The sequence below is a fragment of the Anguilla rostrata genome, chromosome 12, assembly GCF_018555375.3.
Source record: "Anguilla rostrata isolate EN2019 chromosome 12, ASM1855537v3, whole genome shotgun sequence".
NCBI classification, from domain to species: domain Eukaryota; kingdom Metazoa; phylum Chordata; class Actinopteri; order Anguilliformes; family Anguillidae; genus Anguilla; species Anguilla rostrata.
This window is the reverse complement of record NC_057944.1, coordinates 37,036,525-37,064,091: the sequence shown is the minus strand read 5'-3', so window position 1 is coordinate 37,064,091 and position 27,567 is coordinate 37,036,525. Positions and strand designations below refer to the sequence as shown.

At 47.7% G+C, this 27,567-nt stretch overlaps 1 protein-coding gene across 4 annotated transcripts in view; it reads left to right on the top strand.

Moving 5' to 3' along the window:
• The first annotated feature begins 660 nt into the window (after nucleotides 1–660).
• The window catches only part of LOC135235526 (clathrin heavy chain 1-like), a 35,876-nt gene continuing 8,969 nt past the window's right edge, over nucleotides 661–27,567 (top strand). The window contains exons 1-29 of one of the 4 annotated variants that reach the window (XM_064301069.1): nucleotides 661–1,134; nucleotides 6,262–6,482; nucleotides 10,300–10,558; nucleotides 10,698–10,859; nucleotides 11,053–11,166; nucleotides 11,505–11,678; nucleotides 14,608–14,805; nucleotides 15,053–15,253; nucleotides 15,546–15,698; nucleotides 15,960–16,082; nucleotides 17,173–17,310; nucleotides 17,959–18,123; nucleotides 18,564–18,744; nucleotides 19,439–19,602; nucleotides 20,278–20,403; nucleotides 20,648–20,790; nucleotides 21,288–21,522; nucleotides 21,981–22,103; nucleotides 22,205–22,350; nucleotides 22,505–22,688; nucleotides 22,963–23,155; nucleotides 23,586–23,743; nucleotides 24,040–24,204; nucleotides 24,894–25,001; nucleotides 25,834–26,001; nucleotides 26,299–26,448; nucleotides 26,621–26,752; nucleotides 26,917–27,027; nucleotides 27,382–27,552. In XM_064301069.1, coding sequence (XP_064157139.1) covers nucleotides 1,093–1,134; nucleotides 6,262–6,482; nucleotides 10,300–10,558; nucleotides 10,698–10,859; nucleotides 11,053–11,166; nucleotides 11,505–11,678; nucleotides 14,608–14,805; nucleotides 15,053–15,253; nucleotides 15,546–15,698; nucleotides 15,960–16,082; nucleotides 17,173–17,310; nucleotides 17,959–18,123; nucleotides 18,564–18,744; nucleotides 19,439–19,602; nucleotides 20,278–20,403; nucleotides 20,648–20,790; nucleotides 21,288–21,522; nucleotides 21,981–22,103; nucleotides 22,205–22,350; nucleotides 22,505–22,688; nucleotides 22,963–23,155; nucleotides 23,586–23,743; nucleotides 24,040–24,204; nucleotides 24,894–25,001; nucleotides 25,834–26,001; nucleotides 26,299–26,448; nucleotides 26,621–26,752; nucleotides 26,917–27,027; nucleotides 27,382–27,552 — 4,608 coding nt within the window. In that variant the 5' untranslated portion in view covers nucleotides 661–1,092. Of the gene's footprint in view, nucleotides 1,135–6,261; nucleotides 6,483–10,289; nucleotides 10,559–10,697; nucleotides 10,860–11,052; nucleotides 11,167–11,504; nucleotides 11,679–14,607; nucleotides 14,806–15,052; nucleotides 15,254–15,545; nucleotides 15,699–15,959; nucleotides 16,083–17,172; nucleotides 17,311–17,958; nucleotides 18,124–18,563; nucleotides 18,745–19,438; nucleotides 19,603–20,277; nucleotides 20,404–20,647; nucleotides 20,791–21,287; nucleotides 21,523–21,980; nucleotides 22,104–22,204; nucleotides 22,351–22,504; nucleotides 22,689–22,962; nucleotides 23,156–23,585; nucleotides 23,744–24,039; nucleotides 24,205–24,893; nucleotides 25,002–25,833; nucleotides 26,002–26,298; nucleotides 26,449–26,620; nucleotides 26,753–26,916; nucleotides 27,028–27,381; nucleotides 27,553–27,567 lie in introns of all 4 variants that reach the window. The other 3 variants (XM_064301070.1, XM_064301071.1, XM_064301072.1) reach the window with 3 other exon arrangements.

The following is a 27,567-nucleotide window of genomic DNA, read 5'->3' as shown; positions in this document are numbered from 1 at the left end:
TAGACCATACATTTCATTTTGCTGTTTGTGTATTTGACCTTTTTAACTATACCTATAGTTGAGCCTTGCCAGGTGTTTTGGGCCCTTTGAAAAGACCTTGCATTGGGCCCCACCACCCCATCACTTCAGAATTACAGTAGAAATTTTTGAGGGCCCTTCTCAGTAAGGGTCCTTGGAATCATCCTAACTCTCCTCACCCCTCACCCCCCACCCCATGGCTTACAGCAGCCCTGGCTATAATGTCTATCCATTTTACTCAAGACAATTACTATATAAGCAGTGTTTTAATATAATGCCTGCAGTATTTTATGTTGCGCTTTAATATATTAGGACAAATACCGCATTATTCACAAATAATCCAGTAGCGCTGTGGAGTAAGGTTGCGGTGGGTCAGTGTATTTAACTGTACATTTTTGCATAGATGCTTCCAAAAACCCTGAACCGTTAGAAAGTGTGTAGACGGAACCTTTAACATTCACCAAAATTGCAACACAACCTGACAGAGTAGCTAGCACGGAACTGACGTAAATTTACGAGGACGAATGATGTGGCAAAAATCAAAGGACGAATCGCAAATAAATAGTGCCACTGATATCGCTTCTATAACCTAAAGTAAATTATTTCTTACTCTTACACAACTTCCCCAAAGATGTGTTGATGAATTTCCACATAGTAGTGCAAAATCACCCGAAAAAAGCTCAACATAGATTTTATTTCTCGAGAAAAGTACGTGGCTCATCCTCTTTAGGTTATGCATATCCTTTCGCCACGCGGAAGCCCAAAGTCGTTTCCGGAGTGTTTCTATCCTGAGCTGTTTCCGCCGCCATTGCGGGTTTTCGGAGTTCAGTGCTTGTGCCACTGATCTTCATTCAGGGAGAAAAAGCACAAACACCAACCGGGCGGACGGATCAAGACGCGCGGTGACATAGCATCTGCAATCGCAAGTCTAAACAGATCCCCATCCCCCCCTTCTCTTCGGACCTTTATATTGTCGTCCTGCAGAGTTGTCTTGGCTTCAACCTGTGTTGAGAAGCCGTAGCAAGTAGCTTGGTGATCCAGGAGTCCGGGAGGAGAGAGCAGAGAGGAACCGCCATGGCTCAGATCCTACCGATTCGCTTCCAGGAGCACCTGCAGGTACGCCGTAATAAATGCTAAAGTGATGCTGTTGAACTACCGGTGGAACTGCCTGGTCAATCGCCCGAGTTACACTGCTATATTGGGGAAACTAGACTAGTCTAGCTAGGTCTAGTGTTGGCTAACTAGCTTTTTGGCTTTCTGGTTATCTGAAGCGAGCAATGAATGACCTCCCTTCCTTCGTCTAGTTCTAGCTTTCGCTAATGTTATCTAGCGAGCTAACTATGCTATGTCGTACATCACAGAAGCAAATTGGCTCGCCAATGTTGGCTACAAATCACCATAGTTACCCAGCTATCCGTCTAGTTTCATCTGACATTAGCGAATGTAGCTAGCTAGCGAACTTGCCTTACAACAGCGGTCTCTGTAATCCATCTTTTAATTGATTTTATTTCATAGCCGTTGCTTACTTTTAGCCGCTAGTTTAATACAGTTTGTAACCTTTATGACCAGCTAACTGTTTTGGTTTCTAATAGATGTCATTGGCAGTCGTCAAATTAAACAACACCGTTTTGAAGCTGTGTAGTCTCTATAACGTTAGGGTTACCGTTACTTGCCAAAGGAAAGTAGACTGAAATGGCCCATTTGGAAGTAGGCGAGCTAACTAGCTAGCTAGCTAGCGCTATTAGCAGCTATCTCAGTAGGGAAGTATCTGATGCCGGATTTGGTTGCATCTCTGTCCAGCACAAACACGATAATTTGGCCACCAAGCTACCGTTATCTAGTAACTAGCTAGCTAGTTCGTGTATTTGCTTTGTAACTTAGGCCAGCTGGCTAGTTATCATATTATTGTCATTATAATCTACAGTGCAATGCGTTAGTCGATTAAGCCATACCACTGTTTGTAGGCAGGTGCTGAGGGGACTTTTCTAACGTTAGTCGTTGCCTAACTGTGTCATCACATCAGGAGGAGTTTCTAAATGAATTGGCTAGAAAGTTCTAGTCTACATGCATGATTTATCTCACCGAAGATACTGAGGCAACGCTTACTGCGTCGAAGCCCTCTTAATTACGTTTTGACAACTGATTTGGGTCGGTGGCATTTTCTCCCTTGTGTTCATGTCATAGTAGGTTTACGCAGCGTGAACGTTACAGTTTCCTTGGATCAACTAACAGAGTTGGTTACATTGTTTCGGCAAAAACTTTATTTGAAAGCTCCTACAGAACTAATTTGCATAATACCTTAATCCCTTGATCATGTGGTTTCCTGTGCAAGTTTCCCTATCAGAAGTTGCATTGTAAAAACTTGATAAATGCAGTTATCAAGGCCACTTTCCGTGAAGTGAAAGAAAATATTGATTGCATTTTAGCACCACACGGACCGAGTAACCTTTTACTTGGTTAATAGAGGTAAATATTATGAATAGAATTTTGCATTGACACAGCTCACAGCTAATGTAATTGGGCACAATCGATTTTCCTGACATTGAGGTGATACCAGCCACTCAACCAGTAATGATTTTGTTGTGACATATGAATGGCCCTAAATTAAGCCGGACTCATAGATCAGCCTGAACAATCTGCATTATGAGTGATATTCAATTCCATTCAAACTACTATTAATTGGTGGATCCCCCCCCCCCCCCCCCACGGTACCTAAAATTACACTGATGCACAAGCGCTCTGTATTCAGAGAATTGGGAACTTGCATAGACATTATGGTAGCTTAAATTTTGTGTTCTGCCTTTATCTTACTGTTCAACTTTTACTGGAATCGCCGCTGATAAATGTGCACTTTTCCCTTGCGGACATTTTCATTATTGAAAATTTTTAGGTCATTTTGAGCCTGTCCCTGCCACCGCTTTCAAAGTCTCTGTATGCTTTGGTTTCCTGTCAGACTGGGGGAGCTGCACAGCCTGCAGCTATAGAAACGGGCACAGATCTTTAGGACGGGCGTTGAGTGGGTCATGTGTGTCCGAGGTCAGGAAGGACAAACACTGGCCAATGACGCACTGTTGGCCCATGTAAAGATTCAGCCTTGGGGAGTGGATGCACATACACTTCATCTGTCTGAAAAGTAACAAGTGTAGTTAGATATACAAACTTGGTAGAGGCCTTTCTTGATCCATGCATCTTTCACACACATCTTATTACATTCAATTATATTGCAGGCATTTTGCAGACGCTCCTGGTCAGAGCGACTTACACAACTTTGTACACAGCATTTACATTGTATCTAATTATACAGCTATATATATATATATATATATATATATATATATATATATATATATATATATATATAGAAGCAATGCAGGTTAAGTACCTTACTCCAGGGTACAACGGTAGTGTCCCACAAGGGAATCAAACCTGTGACCTTTAGGTTACAAGACCAACTCCTTACCCATTATACTACACTGCCGCATGCATCTCCTTGCATGCATGGTGTTGCAGTGTGTCCCACTTAGAATGCTCTATCAGCAGGGAAGCAGACGCGCTGACAGGCCCTCGGGACTGCCCGGTTTTGGGGATTCTGGATTTACATGTACAGGTTGCATGCCTGTACTTGGCATGTTTTTCAAGTATGTAACTGCAATACCTTTTTTTCTCTCCAGTTTGAAATACTATACAGACAGTTATTGAGAGAGACATGTACACACAGTGGCAGCCTTGTATTTCCTGTGGATCTTATTTTTTAAAACCCAAGGTCTTAATTGTGTGCGATTGAGTTCTTCGATTGCTTTTGAAGTGTTGCTTCCGTTTTTTTATTTTTTTATTTCTCCTTTGCTTAATGTCAGTTTTCTCTTATAATTTTTAAAAGAACTTGTGGGTGAGTTGAAAAAAATCTGCTTATATGGAGTTCAATTTTTTCCTTGTGTGTCCGCCTCAGTGCATCCATTGTATTTTTTCCTCTTTTTAAAAAAAAAAAATCGATTACAAATGAATGCATTTTTGGCTTCAGTTTGATCACCTGAGTGACTTTTGTCCGAATACGATGCCCTCAGGTGATTGCTTATCACCGGAAGGTTGATCCCTATAACATGGTGTCATTGCATGTCACAGAGACTAAGGTGAGTCATATTACCGGGCAAAAAGTGAGTGGCTGGCAGCCTTATCTCAGGAGTGAACCTGCAAACTCGAGAATTTTGTTTCCTTCCTTCCTCCCTTACTTCTTCAAAATTCATGGGGGAACGTGTTCCACGGTCGCATGTCCCCCGAGGTCACATGGTCACGGTGGGTCCGCGTGAAAGTGGGGGGGTTAAATGCGGAGACAATGGCCGGCTTCCTGTTATGGACAGCTGACCCACAGCTCTGTAGCATCAGCAGTGGACATCCTTCCTTATGCACCGAGCTATACGCTGACACAGAGAACATTCTATAGGAGCAAAGGGAGGTAAGGTTAGAGAGAGAGCCTCCCTACGCTCTCGCTGTTGTAGTTTCACTGAGTGGGAAAGCCACGTCTGATCTTGAGTCATTTCTCAACATTGTAAAGCAAAGGCCTTTTGTGAGACTGATCAGCGTGCGATACCGAGATGGGAAAATGTGTGTTAATGTATAAATAAATGTGGTCACCAGTCTCGTGGTATATTTATCTCCATCTCTTCCAGCTCACAGTTCATTTTGTGCAGACTGATTTTTTTTATGTTTTATAGCTGCATTGTATTTCCATTAATTAGACACGGTGCAATCGTTAGAAATCCTGTTTTAGCTGAGAACCCGAAGAAGACTGCTGAGTATCAGTATGATGTCAGTGTAATCTTTCCTTTTTTAGTCACTGGGTCATTATGGTCCTTGTGCATTATTAAGAGCACACATCCTTTCTCTGTACCACTTCTCATTTAGTGGCACAGAAGCAAATGTGAGTGATTCTGTTCAGATGCGCATAACATAGGCCTGATTTTAGTTGGTATTTATATTTTTTTGCTAGTCTTTATTAGCATTCAAATTTTATTCTTCGATCTGCTCTTTTAACAGTGCCTAAGCTATGACCCTTTTTTGTGGGGGGGGCTTTGGAAGTACCCAGTGCTGTTTAAATCACGCAGTTGAACCTAACGTTTATTTGCATTTGGCTTACGGCAACTGCGTCAGTAATATTTGCATACTTGACTGGTGTGTATACAGTAGTGAAACTACCTGATTCTACCTTGGTCAGTGACAGCAGAAGATAAGGGTTCCCACAAGCCAGTGAAGCAGATTGTTATGGTGATGCTTAATTGTCACAACAGCCATTCAAAATAATTTTTTATGCCTGTAGATTTTGTGCTATCCAGCACTTTCACAAAATAGAAGTTAAACTGCTGGTATTACTTTTACAAGTACTCTAAAAAGATATATAAAGTCAGTATCGCATTTATATCGTGATTACCTATGCAGGTTTTCTCTGTGGATTAATGTGGATATCTGATCCAAGTTTATTTCTTTATTTTAATGGACGTTTATTTAACCTGTGATGTGTGGTGAGCATTCTATTGCAAAATGGCTGCCGTGTATCACCCCAGTGGATGACCTGAGCTTTCCACCTTTACTGCAAGAGGCATTGAAATTATGGAAGGCTCTACAAATGTAATGAATTATAACAGTTGTTATTAGCAAGAGTGCCTCAGTGCGCATCGTGATAAACAGCCACAATCTGATACTTTTTGGAAATGAATTTCACATTGCTTATTCAGATGCCTTTCTCTGAGCATACCAAAGAGGAATAATGAAGGCATCTCTGCTACAGATTAGTGGAGATTTAGTTTTGTTTTTCCCACTGCATTGCTGCTAAAACCAGACTGTTAACTGTCCTCGTTGGTCCTGTGCTGTTAGCAGACCTCTTATCCCTTTCCTCTGGTCTGTCAGTGCCTGCTCAATTCTGCACTGTTCTGCTCTGTCTATCAGACCCAGTCACCTCAGCCGAAACAGGTCATGGACTCTGTCAGCACTGTCTGCCATTATAAACACTGATAGATTAAGAAGCGGCATCCCCCCCATCTCGTGTTGACCTCTACCTCACTGGCAGCAGTGAGAATCCCATCTGTGCCCGTGAATGAACCTCATTATTATAGGTGCCTTACAGAAAGCCTGTAAATAATAAAAAAATGCCCTCAGATTGCCTACTTGACAGGGTATTGGGGACTGATGCACGCTGTTTTCAAGATAAACCTTGTTCCCGACCGTCCCGTCCCATCCCCTTTTTGTCCTCAGCTCCAGAACCTGGGCATTAACCCGGCCAACATCGGCTTCAGCACCCTGACCATGGAGTCGGACAAGTTCATCTGCATCCGCGAGAAGGTGGGGGAGCAGGCGCAGGTGGTGATCATCGACATGAACGACCCCAACACGCCCATCCGCCGGCCAATCAGCGCCGACAGCGCCATCATGAACCCCGCCAGCAAGGTCATCGCACTGAAAGGTAGGACCGCGTCCTACCCTGCGTACTGAAGGATCCCAGGCCCATTACTGTACTCATAATTTAACCCTGTTCTTAGCTGCATGACTATTTATATGATTCATTTTGCTTAACTGTGTCTTTGTTAACAACAAGATTAGTAACCTGGGCCATTTTAGTAAACTGCTAGGGGAAATTTTGATTGTATTTAGTTGAGTATAGTGTATTATTCTTATAAGCATCTTCCAGTTTGTTTAAAAGTGATTTAGTTTTAAAGAGGCTAAAGGAGTTCTCTTCTTGTCTCTGTAGTGTCACCCATGTGCACATGTACAGCTATTTCTACTTTGTGTTGTAGTTTTTAATTGCCCAGTATGTTTGTCTTGGAACCATGCATTAAAATGCCAGTAGGAAAGCATAATTGAAGTTATTGTCCTGCTGTCATAATTGCTTTGTCTGTTTTTGTTTCTTTGTTTTTGTTCTGTTCGTTTTCTTTACCGCTTTCTTATGTGTATGCAGACGGTGAGTTAAAATTTATGTATCATGAAATTGTGGAAGTAATAATCCTGTTCTAAATACTCTCATTTCTAACATTCATGCTTTTTTATGTGTAACACAAAAGGAGCTCGAGTTTGAATACAGGAAAGTGGCAGTGTAGCAGATTGGGGACTGGTTGTGGAGCCCTTTGCTGGTTTCTCTGGATGGTGCTGTGGTTTGACTGTAGACTGTCAACATTAGCTGTCAGCAACATACAGTGCAATCTCTCTCACTGTTAATGGCATGAGTCTGAAGTAGCCCTGCAGTTTTATGTTTTTGGTGTCAAGCAGTTGTTTTTATTTAATCAAAGTTATTATAGTGTAAGTATTCACCAATGAAGTGAACCTAGTTTGGGCAACTTGACAGGATTCAGCTTTCACAGACTATAGCTTGAATGTTAATTAAGAGGTTGAGATTGGTCTCTCTAAGGAAGTGAGAGTACATTTAATTATTTATTCACAAAAATGTGTTGATTGCCTTTTGGCCTGCCATCAGACCAGCCTCTCATTTACACCCACTAATTCTACAGCTGACTGTAAATGAATACTCCATCATATACAGTAGCCAACCACTGGGGTTGAACTGAATTAGAGTGTCATACTGTAAACATGCAGATGAATCCTTATGCCCAGGAGCCTGGTGCCATTTCTATTTTAAATTTACAAATTTAGTGTGACACTGTCTGTTCCTAATGATTTTGAATGGGTGTGGATGGGTTTGGTTGAGCATGGGGGAGCATCCTATATGGAGGGATTCTGTTACAAGGTGGACAGAAGTAGGGACAGCCACATTGTACCATTACGTACAGAATTAGTCAGTGGTGTTGGCGGCTTGGAGAAATAAAGAAAAGCACCCATTGTGAAACTGAAAGCACTAAAAATCCCGCTCTTGATGGATGTGTTTCTGGCGATTGGTTAAAAATTAGATTGATTATAAATAGCTTGAAAGCTTCTTTACCCATACCAAAGTTGTCAGTACTGCTGTGGGGCGGGGGGGGGGGGTTTATTGGAGTCACACACAGCTTGGCTCTAACGATGTGCTGGTACAGAAGGCTTGCGTCATATGAAAGCAGCCCAGTGTGTTCTGGGTAGTTGTCATCCCTGTGAAAGTGGTCTGTGTCGTGTCCTTTTTCTGTGATCTGCATTCACACTCCAGTGTGGCCCCGCCCCTTATCCACTCCCCGTGATGTGAAGGATTTCAATGAGTCTTCATAAACCATCAGATGAGATTTGTGCACATACAATTACTTCATGAAATCAGTTCTGACCTTCTGAATTTAAATTTTAATATGCCCTGATGCGACAAATGTTACGGAATGTTTATGTTCATCATCCCGCCCTGAAGTTTGTGATCATAATTTCAAATCTAAACTGAAACAACCTTTTTAACCATACAAAAATCTCCAGTAATACCTATATTTGAAGTTGTTACTTAATTAACCCTCATTGTGTTTTATTTCTATAGAGTGTTTCTTTAAATCATGGGGGAGTTTATGAGATGGAAATTCTGGCCTTTTTGAAATGAAAAGGGAGATTAGAGATATCCTGTACAGACTTGAGCCTTTCTTCAAAATATTAAATGCTTTTAATATGGAAATATATATGGAAATATGGACCCTTTTAGAGTCAATGTTTTAGTAATTAAACATAATCATGGAACCTTACTCTGCAAGTCCTGTTTTTGTTGACTCGTCCTGTACTAAATTAGCTCACTTTTAAACCGCTGGTGGGCTCTTTTTTCATTTTCTAAGTGAAGGAACAAGAATGCATAGGCTTAGGTTCTGGTTGTTGCCTTTAGATTATATCACAGGAAGTAGGTGAAGTATACGGTCTATCCCCCCAAAATGGCTGCTGAATGTGGAAATGCAGCAGAGGGCACTTCACCCGGCCTTCGAGGGCCGGCTGTGGGCTGGTTTGCGGAGCCAGATTCCCCAGCTGATGAGAGAAACGTGTCCTTTTGCTTGAGACCAGTACAGTAGCATTCGTCGCATCATTAAATTTTTAGTGGCTCGGCAAATTCAAGTGTAACTGTGAATCACAAGAACCAGGGGGTCTTTCCAGGGTTTTTAATCAAAAATCATGAAGCGTGCGATGTGGTGGCATTTAAAAAAAAAAAAAAGATGTTTATGCTGTCGGTTGATTTTCTTGACATTTCTGTGCATGACTGCTTTTACAGATGCTTTCTAGATGTATTTTGTATATAAAGGCTGTCTGGTTTCCTTGTCATGTTTCACCTATTTCAAATTTTTTGAAATGCAGCTGCTCCAAGTAGCTTGCTGGAGTAACTGAGTGTTCACATTGTCATCATATACAACATACATGTAGATAGTTTTGTTGTCCGTATAACACTGTTCATATGAGGATTTCTCCAACATAGATTTTGTTTGTCTTTCACTTGATGAACAACAAACAAAGAAACCAGGGTGCCTTTTTTTTGGGTGGGAGGCGGGGGTGTCATGGGGGAGGGATGTTCTCATTGGTTTGGGTGGCACTGATTTGTGAAATGGAAGTTTTTTTTTTTTTTTTTTGCATTTTTCACAGTTTTGTGAAGGCCTGGTAAGGACTTCAGTCTGCATGTACAGTAACTCCAGCAGTGCCGATTCCTTGTGATTTGCATAGGTTTTGAATAGGAAATCTAAGTGCCTGATCTATTCAGGGCACTGAGTCAACCACAAAGTGGAATCTGTACTGTGGTATCCACTTTGTCCTCTTGTGTCCTGAACAGGTTTTCACTCAGGCGCAAAATATACAGTGCTAACCTTTCTACTTTTGGCTATATTTTTTCAGTCTGTTTTTTGAAGAAGGTAGGTTAAATCTGGTCTTCAAACCTGAAGACCAATGTGTCCACTCCAGGACACATTGCTATCCAATCGTAAACATCTTTAGGGTTTTTTCAAACCTTAATTTCGATTTTGTTTGGGCGTTCTGAGGTTTAAATGTTGGAGTTCTCGTCACATCTTTCCTGAATTGTGATCTTCATATCTGTTGCTTCCCCACTCATTTTCATTTATATGAATGCAAATTTTTACTTTTATTTTTTGGGATTCGTGTTTGTTTGTAAATATTTGGTGTGCATTCTACTTGCTTTCCAATCTTGTGTACTACACACTCTGTTCAGTTAGTGTCGTACCTAACAGACACCAGGCCATGGCTACTAATATTCCTGTTACGTGGTATTTGGTATGTTCCCTATCTTGAGTTTTCTGTGTGTTTGTATGTATGTGATTTAATCTTCTGCTTCTGAAGTTAACTTGTTATTGTTGTGATGCCACCCCTGCTGAATCTAATCGGTTTTTGCATGTTAATTTCAGCCGCAAAAACCCTTCAGATTTTTAACATCGAGATGAAGAGCAAGATGAAGGCCCACACCATGACCGACGATGTCACCTTCTGGAAGTGGATCTCCCTCAACACAGTAGCACTTGTAACGGACAACGCCGTCTACCATTGGAGCATGGAGGGAGACTCTCAGCCAATCAAAGTCTTTGACCGGCATTCCAGCCTAGCAGGCTGTCAAATCATAAACTACCGCACTGACGCCAAGCAGAAGTGGCTACTCCTCATTGGAATTTCTGCTCAGGTACTTTGGAAACCCTCGGGGTGAAATCTTTCTAATACCGTTGGAACGCATACATTCTTATTTTCCTGTGGAGGGATGTATTTATGATCACTTTTTTGTGCTTGTGCGTTTCATAAACATGCATCTGATGTTGTTGTAGCAAAACCGCGTGGTTGGGGCGATGCAGCTGTACTCGGTGGACAGGAAGGTGTCCCAGCCAATCGAGGGCCACGCAGCCAGCTTCGCCCAGTTTAAAATGGAGGGGAATGCCGAGGAGTCCACCCTCTTCTGCTTCGCTGTCCGAGGTCAAGCCGGGGGAAAGGTAGGACTTGGGGGGGGCGGGGGCGGCATTTATGGGAATCCTTCACTTTGAGAATGGGAGAGATTAAACTGAAAGAAGTTGCTGTCCCTTTAAACAAAATCGTGTGTGGAAACATAATTCATGTAATAAACAGAGGAGACAGGACGACAGGTGTGACATTTTTAACACCAATGTGGGATCGTTTACCTTCCAGTTGCACATTATCGAAGTGGGGACGCCGCCCACAGGGAACCAGCCGTTTCCAAAGAAAGCCGTGGATGTGTTCTTCCCTCCGGAGGCCCAGAATGACTTCCCCGTCGCCATGCAGGTGAACGAGTCCCTCAGGCGCTCAGGCCAAAAGTGCATTATGAACTTTATCTGTTATTACGCTGTTCACTTCTCTTACAGGTTCCTTTGGATACTGAAGGGTCAGTTTCATTAGTTTATTTTTTATTATTTGTTTGTTTCAGTTTTTGACAGGATGCATGCTTCCCCCTGCCCCCCTCCCCCAAGCAAACAGGAATAATATTGCTTCAGTATATATCCAGCTGTACAAATGGATGCTATGAAAAAGTTGCTCTGGATAAGGGCGTCTGCCAAATGCCTGTAAAAAATATTCGATGCCGTTCACAAAAGCTGCTCCTTTGCTTTTCCCTCCCATCGCAGATCAGCTCCAAGCAGGACGTGGTGTTCCTCATCACCAAGTACGGCTACATCCACCTGTACGACCTGGAGACGGGCACCTGCATCTACATGAACCGCATCAGCGGGGAGACCATCTTCGTGACGGCCCCCCACGAGGCCACCGCCGGCATCATCGGGGTCAACAGGAAGGGGCAGGTACGGGGTGTCCGCTGCCTCTGGAGACGGAAGGTCTCCTCGGATCTGCTGCTGCTGGTGCTGTGGTCTGGTGTGGGACCCTCTGCCCCTCCTGTGGCTGTCTCAGCTGCGGGCCCTGTGGATTTAGTGTTGCCCTGTTCTGCTGATGCAGGCTTGTGTTCCGGGCCGGCAGCCACGAGCAGGTGCTGCGCTTAGCGCTCCTCTCTGTGAAGTGAGCTCCTTGTTACGCTGAAAACATGACAGCCGACTCGTGTTCACGAGCGTCTCAGAGATGACCCTGCTCTCTGTTTAAAGAAGCGCTCGCTGTCTGCTGCAGATGTAGCGCTGGTGCTGTCCTTGTCTGGTCTAGTTGTGTTGCAGAGATTTTACAGGGATGAGATGGCCTGGGTTTCCCTTTGAGCTCGCCCATATCTTTCAGCCCGTGTGGTGGTTAGATGCAGGTGTGTCTTGCTGACCTGTGTCCTTTCTGTTGGGTGTTCAGTAGAGGAAGATCCTTAGTAGTCTTTGCTGTAACGCTAAGCTCTTTGAATGTGGCCATGGCCGTCTTCTTACGGTGATGGTTGGCTGTGTTTTGAATTTGAAAGGATGGTCCAGTCTTAGACATTTTCTTTTGTTTTTTTTACACTGCCAAAATTCTCTCATTGGCCAGTTAACATCAGTGTGCTACATGAAGCATAGGGACCTTAAAATAAGGAGGTATCCATTTGTAATTAAGATGCAGCTCGGTGGTTAGGCTGGTCCTGTTACCAGAGTATTGTTGCAGGTCTGATTCTCAGCTCATGTACTGCTGTCGTATCAGAAGAACTGAACCAAACGTTTTCAGTTGCGGAACCGACCATGAAACAATGAATGATACGCATTTCAGTACTGCCTGTTTATATAGTGCGTACCTGCTCTGTTCCCTGAGAAGAGTTCAAAATGAAAAATAACGAAGGGCTTTGAGAGCAGGTGGATGTGAGAGCTTGGAGAGTGCTCCTGTTTATCGCCTGCACGCTCAGAATCCTAAATGAGAGAGGGGGGGTATAAATAGTTCCTGGGCCGGAGACTTCTCTGTGTTAAAAAAGAGAGGCCTCCTGTACTGCGGCCCATGCTGGAGAGTTACTGGAAGCTCTCGGGTAATGGAAGGATTTTCCGACAGAGCCTCGACCTCCATTAAATTTTCAGAGGAGCAGAAAGCTGATAGGCGGCCGGAGCCGGAAAGCCGGGGCCCTGGTGTCTCCTCCTGATCCTCCTCCTTGGGACTGCAGGAGGTCCTGATTCTGTCTCCTCCTTGGGCCATCAGGAGGTTGTGGTTCTGTCCTCCTGATCCACCTCCCTGGGCCTCCAGGAGGATGCCCTGATTCTGTCTCCTCCTGATCCACCTCCCTGGGCCTGCAGGAGGTCCTGATTCTGCAGGAGGTGCTGATTCTGCCTCCCTTTCAGGAGCATTAGATAGGCCTCTGGATTAAATGCACACGCTGCCTTTCAGCATTTGCTTTGCCTGATGGGAACCCTGAAATCGGCCTAGCAGAGGCCGCTGCTAAAAATACTTCCTTCGTTGTCGTGATTAAATACCCGCTGCCCGTGGGGATTTCAGCTGTCTGCTTCTGCCTCAGTCTAATGAATTTGGGCAGGATACATTCAGAGAATATGATTCCTGTCATTTTCACGAATCCCTGTGAACACACACACACGCGCTTGTTGTACACGCATTACTTCCATGTGATGATGTGTTCTTTGAAGCAGGCACTCCATGAGGAGCTGAATCCTCCAGTCCCGCCCCTGCTTTTTTTTTTTTGGGACAGAATCCGCTGCACTCTGGTCCCTCTGTGTGAATTTGGCACGCGGGCCTATCGTGGGATGACCTTCAGAGTGAGGCATCCCTTAAAATAGCCGCAGCGGTGGTGTGTGGCGCCTGTGGTTCGGGGCGGGAGGCTCCGGCTGGTGCCCTGATCTTCTCAGCCCTGCGGGCGGGCTCTTCACCTGGTGCTGAGGCGTCTTCATACGCTCCACGGGCAGCTCTGACATGGCCCGCGTCCCTGCTCACGATTCAGGCCTAAAAGCCTCAACATCTCACGTGTCATCCAGCCTCTGCGCAATAGCCTTCGTTAGCGACATCATGTTAGCATTGCTGCTGGTGTGTCTGGCTTTCAGAATTTTCTAGAATTTTGGGTACGGTCTTAAACTGAAGATCCCTCACGGTTTTTCCCCTTTTCCCAGTTGATTCAGCTGAACGCTCCTTGCACCCTCAACCTGGTTAATCCCGAGGAGTGATTTTCCTTCCGTAAGCATCTTAATCTTGTCAGGAACGGTTTGTGGAAGTGGGGTAATTTATCTGGGCTCCTCAGAGAGGAAGAGCTTGGGTTCTGAGCATGTGCGAAGGCCTGTGCCTCTCAGTGGTCGGTCAGAGATGCAGGCAGTCTGTGTGCCGTGTCTCTTAGTTCTTGTGCCCTGTCCCCGCAGCTCCTTATCAGCTGGCTGTGATTGTAGTTCAGGGCTCTGATTGGTCAGAGCTGCTGGGCTCTGATTGGTCAGAGCTGCTGGAGGTTCTCTCATTCACACTTACAGCCAGGAGCATCACTCTGATGTCCTTCAGCATTGCTGACAAGGACAGTTCATAGCTTTCTCCTTTTTTATTCCTTTATTATAGCTTTCTCCTTTTTTTAGTCCTTTATACTGTATTTGTTTCTTTGTCTTTGCATCCTATTATCCATAACACTAAAGTAGGCGGTCTTCTATGTCCTGTTCAGTATGTCTTTCTGTGAAGACTGTGCTGTGGGTCTCCCATTATAAATCTCCTTGCTCAACCCCAATCTGTCTCTGACTGTCTCTGTCTGTCTCTGTCTGTCTCTGTCTGTCTCTGTCTGTCTCTGTCTGTCTCTGTCTGTCTCTGTCTGTCTCTGTCTGTCTCTGACTGTCTCTGACTGTCTGTCTTTGTCCTCGTGTGCAGGTGCTCTCTGTGTGCGTGGAGGAGGAGAACATCATCCAGTACATCACCAGCGTGCTGCAGAACCCGGACCTGGCGCTGCGCATGGCCGTCCGCAACAACCTGGCGGGCGCCGAGGAGCTCTTCGCCCGCAAGTTCAACAACCTCTTCGCCAGCGGGAACTACTCCGAGGCCGCCAAAGTGGCCGCCAACGCGCCGAAGGTACGGCCGGGGGCGGGGCCTGGGCGGGGCCCGGGTGGGTCCGTGGCGGGGCCGGGTTGGGTCCGGGGTGGGTCCAGGGCGGGTCCGGGGCTTGGAAGGGTGGGGCCCAGGTGGGTCCGGGGTGGGTCCGGGTCCAGGGCGGGTCCAGGGCGGGTCCGGGGCTGGGCGGGGTGGGGCAGGCCTCGCGGGGTAGCCCGTTAGCCGTCGCGGCGGTGGCGGTAACAACGCTGTTGGCGGTCTCTCCCAGGGGATCCTGCGCACCCCGGACACCATCCGCCGGTTCCAGAGCGTCCCGGCCCAGCCCGGACAGACCTCCCCCCTGCTCCAGTACTTCGGCATCCTGCTGGACCAGGGCCAGCTCAACAAGTTCGAGTCCCTGGAGCTGTGCAGGCCCGTCCTGCAGCAAGGCCGCAAGCAGCTGCTGGAGAAGTGGCTGAAGGAGGACAAGGTACGAGAGCGGGGAGGTGTGGTGGGGTGGGGTGCATACATACATGCATACAGGTATGTGCACACGCACATAACCATACATACGCATTAACCACGCACGTACGCGCACAACCACACACACACACACACATCCATAACCACGCACTCACAAGCATGGACACTCACTCAGGCGCGCACACACACACCTTCACACAAGTACCCGCGCATGCACAGACTCGCCAGTCACTCTTTATACATTAAATGGATGTGGTAGTTTTTGGGGTAACACATGGGGTGTTTCTGTTCTCCTGCAGCTGGAGTGCTCGGAGGAGCTGGGGGACCTGGTGAAGTCTGTGGACCCCACACTGGCCCTCAGCGTCTACCTGAGGGCAAACGTCCCCAACAAGGTCATCCAGTGCTTCGCCGAGACCGGACAGTTCCAGAAGATCGTACTGTATGCCAAAAAGGTGCGACAGTTTAAATTCATATTTATAAAGAAAACCTATTCATTTTAACATTCAGTGTGGCTTGTATCTGAAGCAAAATGGTTAGTTTTTACTTTACATAATGCCACTGAAGCAGGGGCACTGTCATTAGCAACAGGCAGTGATCCTCATTAGTGCTGCACTTCATCAGTCAGTGCAAATGGCTCAGACCTGGGACGTGCGCGCTGCATTGTGGGATACCAGAGAGTGATTAACGGGAGTTTTCTGGGCCCTGTGCTGCAGGTGGGATACACGCCCGACTGGACCTTCCTGCTCAGGAACGTGATGCGCATCAGCCCAGAGCAGGGCCTGCAGTTCGCCCAGATGCTGGTGCAGGACGAGGAGCCCCTGGCTGACATCACACAGGTGAGAGAGAGAGAGAGAGAGACTACGGCCTCAGATCGCCCCCTGCAGGCTGAGCCGCGTAGCTGCAGAAGCTCTAGATCAGTCCTGCTGTTCACAAAGACCTGAGCCCCATAGCTATAGAGAATTACACAGCTGAGCCCATTTGTGTCCAGGCTGCCCAAAGCCGGCCCCTGTGGATGAGCTCTGTGTTTGCTTTCATTCCAGCTGCAAACGCGGTCCCCTGGTGTAATGACTTGTTTATAGATATCTAATATGAATCCTTCGCCTGCACTGAACTGGCCTGTGGGACTGTGTTGTTGTGCGTATCTGTGTTAGCATGTTTATTCTAAGGCCCGCCGATCGAATGCTCTCGGTTCTGTGGTAATTAAAGCAACATGACCTTAGTTTGTCCCATTTATGAAGCGGTTTTGTTTGTTGGGTTGATGTGAGCGATGGAAGAGAGTCTGTCGCCTCCAGCACTAAATGCTCGACATCTGCTGGTTACTGAGTCTGCCAGTTTACAGATGAAGTGCAAACAATGCATCTGGAAACAGGCCAGCTGGTATTATGGATGTTTGTCAGTTCCCCTTGATTGACTGAAACAAAGTGTGTCCCTGGGGGCTGGATGTCATCGGCTGAGCTGGAGAATTAGTGTTTAATCTGTACTGAGATTATATGATGATGGGTGTATAATCATATGCTTATCATATAATGTGTGGTACATGAATGCTGTTATCCCTCAAGCACACGTCTCTTCTGAAATTCATCCTCAGTAGAGATTTTTTATAAAGACATTAATAGTACGGAAGCCCAATCTGATGAGTCTACTACAGTAATGTTTAGAAAGTTCACTTCACAAATGTGTGCACGCATGTGTACCTGCACACACGTGTACACACACGCACACACACACACACACACACACACACACAACAAGTTCCCTCTGTTTCAGATCGAAAGTACAATCTGCTATTTCAAATATAAGCCATACTTGCGCTCTACCTGCTAGGATTTAAGTGGTGATTGTAATCTATGATTATGTTAACCTCCCACAGTAATGAGCTGAGATTCTCTCGCAGTGGTTCTGACTGTAGTTCTCTGCCCTGTCCAGATTGTGGACATCTTCATGGAGTACAACCTGATCCAGCAGTGCACCTCTTTCCTGCTGGACGCCCTGAAGAACAACCGGCCGACCGAGGGGCCCCTGCAGACCCGTCTGCTGGAGATGAACCTCATGCACGCTCCACAGGTACTGGGGTCACACGTGCTCCTCAGGTACTGGGGTCACATGCTCCTCAGGTACTGGGGTCACGCTCCACAGGTACTGGGGTCACGCTCCACAGGTACTGGGGTCACATGTGCTCCACAGGTACTGGGGTCACGTGCTCCACAGGTACTGGGGTCACGCTCCACAGGTACTGGGGTCACGCTCCACAGGTACTGGGGTCACATGTGCTCCACAGGTACTGGGGTCACGTGCTCCACAGGTACTGGGGTCACGCTCCACAGGTACTGGGGTCACGCGTGCTCCTCAGGTACTGGGGTCACACCATCTCCCCTCAGTACTGTACAGGCTGCCCTACTGGGTTTGATGTTGTGAAGGGTTGTCTACCTGCTACGGGAAGAAGTGCTTTGGAAGGGAGCGACAATTTGTGTGTCCTGGAAGCATCCAGCCAAGCTCCCATTTTCCAATACATACATCATTTTTCTTTATCACAGGCTTGAATTTGATATGTCTGTGTCAAAGGATGTTGGTAAGATTCAGAAGAATGAGTTAACTTAAAATTACACGGAGTGCCTTTTTAAAAAAAATGTAGTCCTGTATTTTTCTTGAAAGATGCACTCTGGGAGTGTTGCTGAGTTTGTTTTTTTTTGTTTTTTTCTCTGCGCTGTTAAGGTTGCTGACGCCATCTTGGGGAACCAGATGTTCACAAACTACGACCGCGCCCACATCGCCCAGCTGTGCGAGAAGGCGGGGCTTCTGCAGCGTGCGCTGGAGCACTACACCGACCTTTATGACATCAAACGTGCCGTGGTCCACACCCACCTGCTCAACCCAGAGGTACTCTCACTCATCACTAACACATATACCAATACTCACCAATGCACGATCAGTCAGGCAGCAAACCAGCTCAAACGTGCTTGAATTTCATGCTTATTACCAGCCGGGCTAATATTGCTTATACGTGATGTATACTGCAGCTGTCTTTCACATTGGGTTAGAACCTGCAACCTTCTGGTTGTATGTCCATCTCCATAGCCAGTGTTTCCTACCAATTCAGTAGGCCCACACTTTAATAAGGCTTGAAATCCAACCCCACCCTGTAGTAAGGCTTGAGATCCAGCCCTACACTGTAGTAAGGCTTGAGCTCCAGCCCCTCACTGTAGATAGGCTTGAGATCCAGCCCCACACTGTAGTAAGGCTTGAGCCCCAGGCCCTCACTCTAGTAATGCTTGAGATCCAGCCCCACGGTCCCTAACCCTGCTCTGCCCTGTCCCCAGTGGCTGGTGAACTTCTTCGGCTCGCTGTCGGTGGAGGACTCCCTGGAGTGCCTGAGGGCCATGCTGTCCGCCAACATCCGCCAGAACCTGCAGATCTGCGTCCAGGTGGCCTCCAAGTACCACGAGCAGCTGTCCACCCAGTCCCTCACCGAACTCTTCGAGTCCTTCAAGAGCTTCGAGGGTGAGGGAGAAATGTCGGAGATATCTCACACAAAGTGAAGGGTTGTGTTCAAATGGCACTTTTCAAGATCTCAAAGAGCTTCACAGTGAATGGGGAAAACTTACTTCAGTCTCCACCAATGTGTAGCACTCTTCTGAGTGATGTACGGCGACCATTTTGCCCCCGTTTAGCTGCCAGTTAAAAAAAAAACTGAACTGTCCACACAATCCTTTTAACAGAAATTCTGTAGAGCTTTCCGCTTCTCTTCAGGCCACAGCACCACAGTGGTAGTTTGAAATCACTTTAGTTTCATCACTGAAGTAGGCCAAAAGTCAAAGAGATCAATAATGTCCTACAGAAACCTCCAGGCTGCCATTGATTCTGAACGCTAATTAAAGGCTGTAATTGGGGCCAGATGAACTGGTGCAGCAGCACCGGCCAGTGAAACTGCACCCCCTCCGGACATCATACCATCCTCATGACTGACGTGGATTTGTTTTGCCACTCGGGTCCATGGGTACTAAACCCGCATGGGTACTAATACCCAACGGGTACTAATCCCCATGGGTACGGATATGGGTACGAATAACCATGGGTACTAATATGGGTACTAATCCCCATGGGTACGAATATGTGTACTAATCCCCATGGTTACTAATCCCCGTGGGTACTAGTATGGGTACTAATCCCCCGCTGGGGTGGCTTTGTGTCGCAGGTCTGTTCTACTTCCTGGGCTCCATCGTGAACTTCAGCCAGGACCCCGAGGTTCACTTCAAGTACATCCAGGCGGCCTGCAAGACCGGCCAGATCAAGGAGGTGGAGCGGATCTGCAGGGAGAGCAACTGCTACGACCCCGAGCGCGTCAAGAACTTCCTGAAGGTACGCGGACCAGCCGCCGCCGCCGCCCGGCTCCGCAGCAGAGAACGGTCCGCAAAAACACTCCTGACATCGTGACCGTCACAGCCAGACGCAGCGAACGATCCCGTCTGGCGTCTGATGCACTTTGTACCGGTTTGCTTTTGGGTACTTTTTGTTCCTGAAGTGGCTGGTACCAAATAATATGTCCACAGAATGTATATTTGTAGACTGTCGATGCCCTCGGTTTTGAGGCCTTTGGCGCTCTGATGTGTTTGCTTTGGTTCCCTGCCAGATCAGCACTCGTGCTCCTCTGCTTTGAGCAAGCAGTGCAGGTGTTCAGTGGGAAAGCAACAATCCCAATGGGAAAGATTACTCTCGCATCCCTTTGTAAGCATTAATGCTTGTGTTCAGCTTGATTTGTTAAGGACTGTAGCTTATGCTCTGATTGGCTGCTGAGCTGTGTAAATATTATATTTTGTGGGGGGAAAAAAACACAATTGCCTGATTACTGAAGATTCTATTGTATTGAATGTTTACCATGTACTTGAATATACTGAATTGTGGCTTTTGAAATTCTCGCCACGTCCCAGCTATTGTCCAGAACAATGTTTCAGAAGCTGGGTTTGATTCCCTGAGAGTGTGTGGGACGTGTGTCTCTCTCACTAAACTCTCTCTCCCTTCCTCTCGCTCGTGCAGGAGGCCAAACTGACCGACCAGCTGCCGCTGATCATCGTTTGTGACCGCTTCGACTTCGTCCACGACCTGGTCCTCTACCTGTACCGCAACAGCCTGCAGAAGTACATAGAGATCTACGTACAGAAGGTGGGCCATGTCCTCAGTTTCATTACAGCAGTGCACTAAGGCTTCTGGATGAGGACAGCAGAAATGTGAATCTCATATCCTGTTACCATATCTTCAAGTATGCCTTGAGGTTGATGTTCCTCAATCATTGTTTCTGTGTGCGCCTGGGTCTGTAAAATTCTGTCTGTCTGTCTGTCGCTGGTTGTGTGCGTGCGTGGGCGCATGCCTGCATGTGCATGTGTGCGTATGTGTGTGTGCATTGCAGGTGAACCCCAGCCGTCTCCCTGTGGTGATTGGAGGGCTGCTGGACGTGGACTGCTCTGAAGACGTCATTAAGAACCTGATCCTGGTGGTCAGGGGCCAGTTCTCCACCGACGAGCTGGTGGCCGAGGTGGAGAAGAGAAACCGGTACGTAGGCAACCTCAGAACGGCGTCAGCAGCGCGGTCTTCTAAACATATTTTTTAAATGAATTTTTAAAGGGCTGCTGTGAATCGATGTAGCTAGCTGCTTTGAACTGGAAAGAGATTTCAGTTTTCTTTGATATCAAAATCCAACAAAAAAGATCTCACACTCAGGATTTCTACCCCCAGTTTTATAAATGAGTATGTCAGCTTTTAGTATGTTGCACTGCTATTCTGTGGGGAAAAATCCAGAAAGAACTGGTCACAGACAAAAACCAAAGTGCGTCCCTGGGACCTATTTAGCATGCACCAGAGTATGTATTTATGAAGTGTGCAGTTGTGGCTTGAGCTGAAGACTCAGGATATACGGTCCGTGGGTTTAAAACCTTGTGTATCGCCCTGTTGCCGTGGACAGAGGTTCTTTACCTGCTTTATCGTGTTTGTGTGAAGTGGCCGTTTCTGCTGAGCGTGTACTCATGGGTTATACGCGTTCCTCTCCGCAGGCTGAAGCTGCTCCTGCCCTGGCTGGAGGCCCGCATCCACGAGGGCTGTGAGGAGCCGGCCACCCACAACGCCCTGGCCAAGATCTACATCGACAGCAACAACAACCCCGAGCGCTTCCTGCGGGAGAACCCCTTCTACGACAGCCGCGTGGTGGGCAAGTACTGCGAGAAGAGGGACCCGCACCTGGCCTGCGTGGCCTACGAGCGCGGCCAGTGCGACCAGGAGCTCATCAACGTGAGTGTGTGCGACCGGGCGGGCATAGGGTCAGTGTGCGACCGGGCGGGCATAGGGTCAGTGTGCGACCAGGCGGGCATAGGGTAGGTGCTGCTAGCAGCCCTGTGCTCCGCAGTGCTCCTGGATCTGTTTGTGTTCTGTTAGCTCCTCATTGCAATGGATGAATTGTTTTTAAAAAAAACAAGGTTCGGTCACAGGTTCGATTCCCGGGTAGGACACTTGAGCAAGGTACTTAACCTGCATTGCTTCAGTATATATCCCGCTGTATAATTGGATACAGTGTTGTGTAAATTGCTCTGGATAAGAGCGTCTGCTAAATGCCTGTAATGTAAGGTAATGCATTATGAAAAACCTTATTTTTTAATTCCTCTTCAAAATGCCGTTACTAACTAAGATAAATATGAATGAATTTGAGCAGGGTTCAGGGTTGATCACATCTCGCTGTAAATCCTCTGCAGGTCTGCAATGAGAACTCCCTGTTCAAGAGTCTGTCCCGGTACCTGGTTCGACGCAAGGACCCGGAGCTGTGGGCCAGCGTTCTCCTGGAGAGCAACCCCTTCAGGAGGTCCCTCATCGACCAGGTGGGTGCCCTGCTGCCTGCTCCTCACGCACGCCTCTGAGGCGCCATTGGCCCCGTTTCTCCCGCCTGGCGTCTGATTTCCAAGGCCGCTGCCGTTCGCAGGTGGTGCAGACCGCCCTGTCCGAGACGCAGGACCCCGAGGAGGTGTCCGTCACCGTCAAGGCCTTCATGACGGCCGACCTGCCCAACGAGCTCATCGAGCTGCTGGAGAAGATCGTCCTGGACAACTCCGTCTTCAGTGAGCACAGGTACACGTTCGAGAATGTTGTTCGAAGCAGGAGCGCTGACCATTTGTATCAGTTTGCTTACATGAAAAAACTGGTGTCCTCTGCATCAGTAGATTAGTGGTGTTTTACTGTATTTTATCCAACGTGTGTTTCTCCCGTTTCTCCTGTTGTGTAGAAACCTGCAGAACCTCCTCATCCTCACGGCCATCAAGGCCGACCGCACCCGCGTGATGGAGTACATCAACCGCCTGGACAACTACGACGCGCCCGACATCGCCAACATCGCCATCAGCAACGAGCTCTTCGAGGAGGCCTTCGCCATCTTCAGGAAGTTTGACGTCAACACTTCGGCGGTGCAGGTCAGACCAAAACACCGTAACCCCCCTCGTCTGCCGCGGCTTCCGGAACATTCCCTGCCTTCCCCTGGTCCTCCCTCTCAGCCTCCTCCCCCGTCATGTTGTAACCCTCCCTCTGCCATGGCTTCCAGAACATTTTCCTCCTTCCCCGTGTCCACCCTGTCACCCCTCTCTCCCATCATGCCGTCCCCTCCCTCTGCCACGGCTTCTGGAACATTCCCCGCCTTCACCTGGCCCTCCCTCTCACACCCCCCCCTTTTCTCCCATCATGCCGCAGGTGCTGATCGAGCACATCGGGAACCTGGACCGGGCCTACGAGTTCGCCGAGCGCTGCAACGAGCCGGCCGTGTGGAGCCAGCTGGCCAAGGCCCAGCTGCAGAAGGGCCTGGTGAAGGAGGCCATCGACTCCTACATCAAGGCCGACGACCCGTCCGCCTACATGGAGGTGGTGCAGGCCGCCGACCAGAGCGGTGAGGCCGGGCCCCAGAATGCACCTCTAGTATCTGTTTGTGTGTTGGTTACGCTTTACTGTCCCTCATGGGGAAATTCAGTTGGCCACTTACAACCGTCAAATTAAATGCTCAACGTAAAACGCTTAGCTGAATGCAGCATGACACAGTGCAGCTGTACAGCGAGGGATGCCTTCCATATCCTTAAAAACCACTTTTAAAAATGGTCACAGATAAATAGCTAAGTGGGCATGAAAAGTAAAGATGTTACAGGTACACTTACATTGCATACAGCACACCCACTAAGTGGCTGAGGAGCTCTCACAATTATGGTAAAAGCTAATATGGTGAAAATGAGTCAGTAAACTAGCTTGTTATGCCGTGTAGCTTGGTGTTGAGGAAATGGTATGAGTTTGTTGAGTCGTTCAGTGTTGAGCGTTCTCCTCTGCAGGGAACTGGGAGGACCTGGTGAAGTTCCTCCAGATGGCGAGGAAGAAGGCCCGCGAGTCGTACGTGGAGACGGAGCTGATCTTCGCCCTGGCCAAGACCAACCGCCTGGCCGAGCTGGAGGAGTTCATCAACGGGCCCAACAACGCCCACATCCAGCAGGTAAGCCCCGCCCCACACCCCCCCAAACAACGCCCACATCCAGCAGGTAAGCCCCGCCCCACACCCCCCCAACAACGCCCACATCCAGCAGGTAAGCCCCCCAACAACGTGCCACACGACAAGTAGGCACATCGTCCCAACGCTGAAACGCCTTGGAGCCGACCACAAAGTAGCCCTCTTTGATTCCCGTCTCTGGTTTCACTGCTAGGCTTTTGTTCTCGCGTTCTGTTTTTGGTGCTGCTGTTTTTTGTCTGCTGAGACTCAGGGCTGATGCTTTGTCTCTTTGTCCTCCTCAGGTCGGTGACCGCTGCTACGATGAGAAGATGTACGACGCGGCTAAGTTACTGTACAACAACGTGTCCAACTTCGGAAGGCTGGCCTCCACGCTGGTGCACCTGGGGGAGTACCAGGCTGCTGTGGACGGAGCCCGCAAGGCCAACAGCACCAGGACCTGGAAAGAGGTGAGTGAGAGAGAGAGGCTGCTTCCCTGCGAGCATTAGAGAGCATTCACCATAATTAGCCTAGCTCAATCTAGCATAGTGTAGTACTGTGAGAGAGAGACTGCTTCCCTGCAAGCAATGGAGAGCATTCACCATAATTAGCCTAGCTCAATCTAGCATAGTGTAGTACTGTGAGAGAGAGACTGCTTCCCTGCAAGCAATGGAGAGCATTCACCATAATTAGCCTAGCTCAATCTAGCATAGTGTAGTACTGTGAGAGAGAGACTGCTTCCCTGCAAGCAATGGAGAGCATTCACCATAATTAGCCTAGCTCAATCTAGCATAGTGTAGTACTGTGAGAGAGAGGCTCCTTCCATTACAGAGCATTCACCTTAATGAACCTAGCCTAATCTAGCATGGTGTAGCACTATGAGAGAGAGGCTGCTTCCCTGCAAGCAATGGAGCGCATTCACCATAATTAACCTAGCCTAATCTAGCATAACGTAGTACTGACTTTTACAGTACATGATGCACAGCTACTGCAGGTACATTTTCCCTGTGGAATAGCATGCCGTAGCCTATACTGTGAAAGTGCTTGGATTTTACCGGCTTTTTCAGTTTTGCCTCTCCAAGCAGGGTGTTGTGGGAACTGTAGTATGAAAATACTGTGTTTTCCCCACTCATCGCTGGTTGTGTGTGTGTTTTCGCAGGTGTGCTTCGCCTGTGTGGACGGGAAGGAGTTCCGTCTGGCCCAGATGTGTGGCCTGCACATCGTCGTCCACGCCGACGAGCTGGAGGAGCTCATCAACTACTACCAGGCATGTCGCCCGAGCCCCAAGTACCTCACTACTGAGTCTGCTCTGCCCTCGTGTGTGTGTGTGTGTGTGTGTGTGTGTGTGTGTGTGTGTGTGTGTGTGTGTGTGTGTGTGTGTGTGTGTGTGTGTGTGTGTGTGTGTGTGTGTGTGTGTGTGTGTGACTCTGTGACTTCCGTTTGAGCCAGTGCTGGCCATATTAATAACAGCAGGTTTCGCTTTGCACTCGCTGAATCAAATTCAATTTTAAAGTTTAATTTTCAAGTTTAGTGTGTCCGTGTTAACTATAGAGGTTTGTGTGATTCAGGAATACCGGGTTGATGTACTTTCAGTGTGTTTATGTGTATTAATATGTTTATCCGGACCTTTTCCAATCCCAACCCATTTATCTATCATGAAGCACAGTTTACGGTTTTATTCTGCTGGTTTTACTTGGTCTTAATTTTTATAACTAAGTGGAATATCTGAAGAACTTGAATACTGTAGTTTGTATGCTGGGGCTAAACTGGCTGGTTTTTGTAAAATTTCATGGCCCGGCAGTCATTTAAAATTGCCAACTGCTTGCTCCTACTTCAAAATAAAAGTTTAATAGGGTTAACACCACAGTTTGCAAAGGCTACAGAGGTTTTAAGTATGATGAACTCTGACTGAAGCTTGGAGAGAAAGAGAGAGATCACGTGAGCTGAGTGGTGACTGATAGCTTTGACAGAGGAGGAGATGAACCCTGACTGCAGAGCGTGAAGGGTGGAGCGGGTAAGAGGAAGAGGAAGGGTGGTCCGGGTAAGAGGAAGAGGAGGAGTGAGATGCACTCTGACTCGACTGGTCTTCTCTCCTTCAGGATCGCGGTTACTTTGAGGAGCTGATCACCATGCTGGAGGCGGCCCTGGGGCTGGAGCGGGCGCACATGGGCATGTTCACAGAGCTGGCCATCCTGTACTCAAAATTCAAACCGCAGAAGATGAGGGAGCACCTGGAGCTCTTCTGGTCCCGAGTCAACATTCCAAAGGTGGGTAACGGAGGAGGAGGGAGCGTGGGGGTCGCCGCAGAGACCCTCCAGCTTGCTGATACCTCCCTTCAGAGTTTTACTCATCTCAAAACTCATTAACTTTTGTATTTCTTCTTAAGTCTGAGGGTAATTAACAAAATCCCCTTTTTCTGCGGGTGCTCAGATAAGGAAAAGTAAAATTAAAAATGCATTATGAGTTGAACGGAGATCATTTGTAAATCTGCGGTTGGTGCCCTGATTTAATGGCGGCCATGTTGATGGCGGGTGTGCTAATCGCTCTGGTCGTTCGCGTCTCAGGTCTTGAGGGCGGCGGAGCAGGCCCACCTCTGGGCGGAGCTCGTCTTCCTGTACGACAAGTACGAGGAGTACGACAACGCCATCATCACCATGATGAACCACCCGCCCGACGCCTGGAAAGAGGGCCAGTTCAAAGATATCATCACCAAGGTAACCGCTCCCTCGCCAGACTCCACACAGACAGCGGCTGGGCGAACATCGCTCCTTATCTCGCGTCTTTTATCGAACGTCTTTGTGTCGGTCTTGCCGTGACATGCCTGCGCCTGGTCTTTGTAAGAGGTTTTATATCGTGTGGTGTTGTTGTCTGTCTGCTGTTTCTCAGGTGGCCAACGTGGAGCTGTATTACAAAGCCGTTCAGTTTTATCTGGAGTTCAAACCGCTGCTTCTCAACGACCTGCTGGTCGTTTTGTCCCCCCGGCTCGACCACACCCGCGCGGTCAACTTCTTCACCAAGGTAACCTTTCTCTCACAACGCCCCGTTTTGTACAGCGAACTGTGAGACTGCCCCCTACTGGTGTGACCTAATGAATATTAAGTACTGGTGTGTGTGTGTTACATCAGCTTGCTTATTGAAGCGTATTTTAAGTAAAGTATTTTTTTTGAACTTCCTCTCGCCAGGTCAAGCAACTTGCACTGGTTAAACCTTACCTGAGGTCCGTACAGAACCACAACAACAAGTCCGTCAATGAAGCACTTAACAACCTCTTTATCGCAGAAGAAGATTATCAGGTCTGAGCTTTGAACTGTGTCCTTAAATATTGTGTGATGTGAATGTGAGCTGGTAGAGGCAGCAGTGTCATTAGAGACCAAAAGGAGCCCTCCATATGCTCTGGAGACCGTGTTTGACCAGAAATAAAGCATGCTCCAAATTTGAATTTGGTTGAGAGAGTTTGAAGGCACTTGTTTTTCTGCTATGACTTTTCATGAAACTTTCACGAGAAGCCTGGTTAAAAGTTTGGTTGTGTCCTTGACAAAGTGTGGTGGAGGGGTCAAGCTCAGATGCTTGTAAAAAATGTCCTTGAGTTCTGCTTTAGAAGCTCTGTGAAAATGACTCCTCCTCCCCCCACCCCCCTCGAACCCCAGGCCCTGCGCACATCCATAGACGCCTACGACAACTTTGATAACATCTCGCTGGCCCAGAGCCTGGAGAAGCACGAGCTGATCGAGCTGAGGAGAATCGCCGCCTACCTCTTCAAGGGCAACAATCGCTGGAAGCAGAGCGTGGAGCTCTGCAAGAAGGACAAGCTCTACAAGGTGCCCTCCATTCTG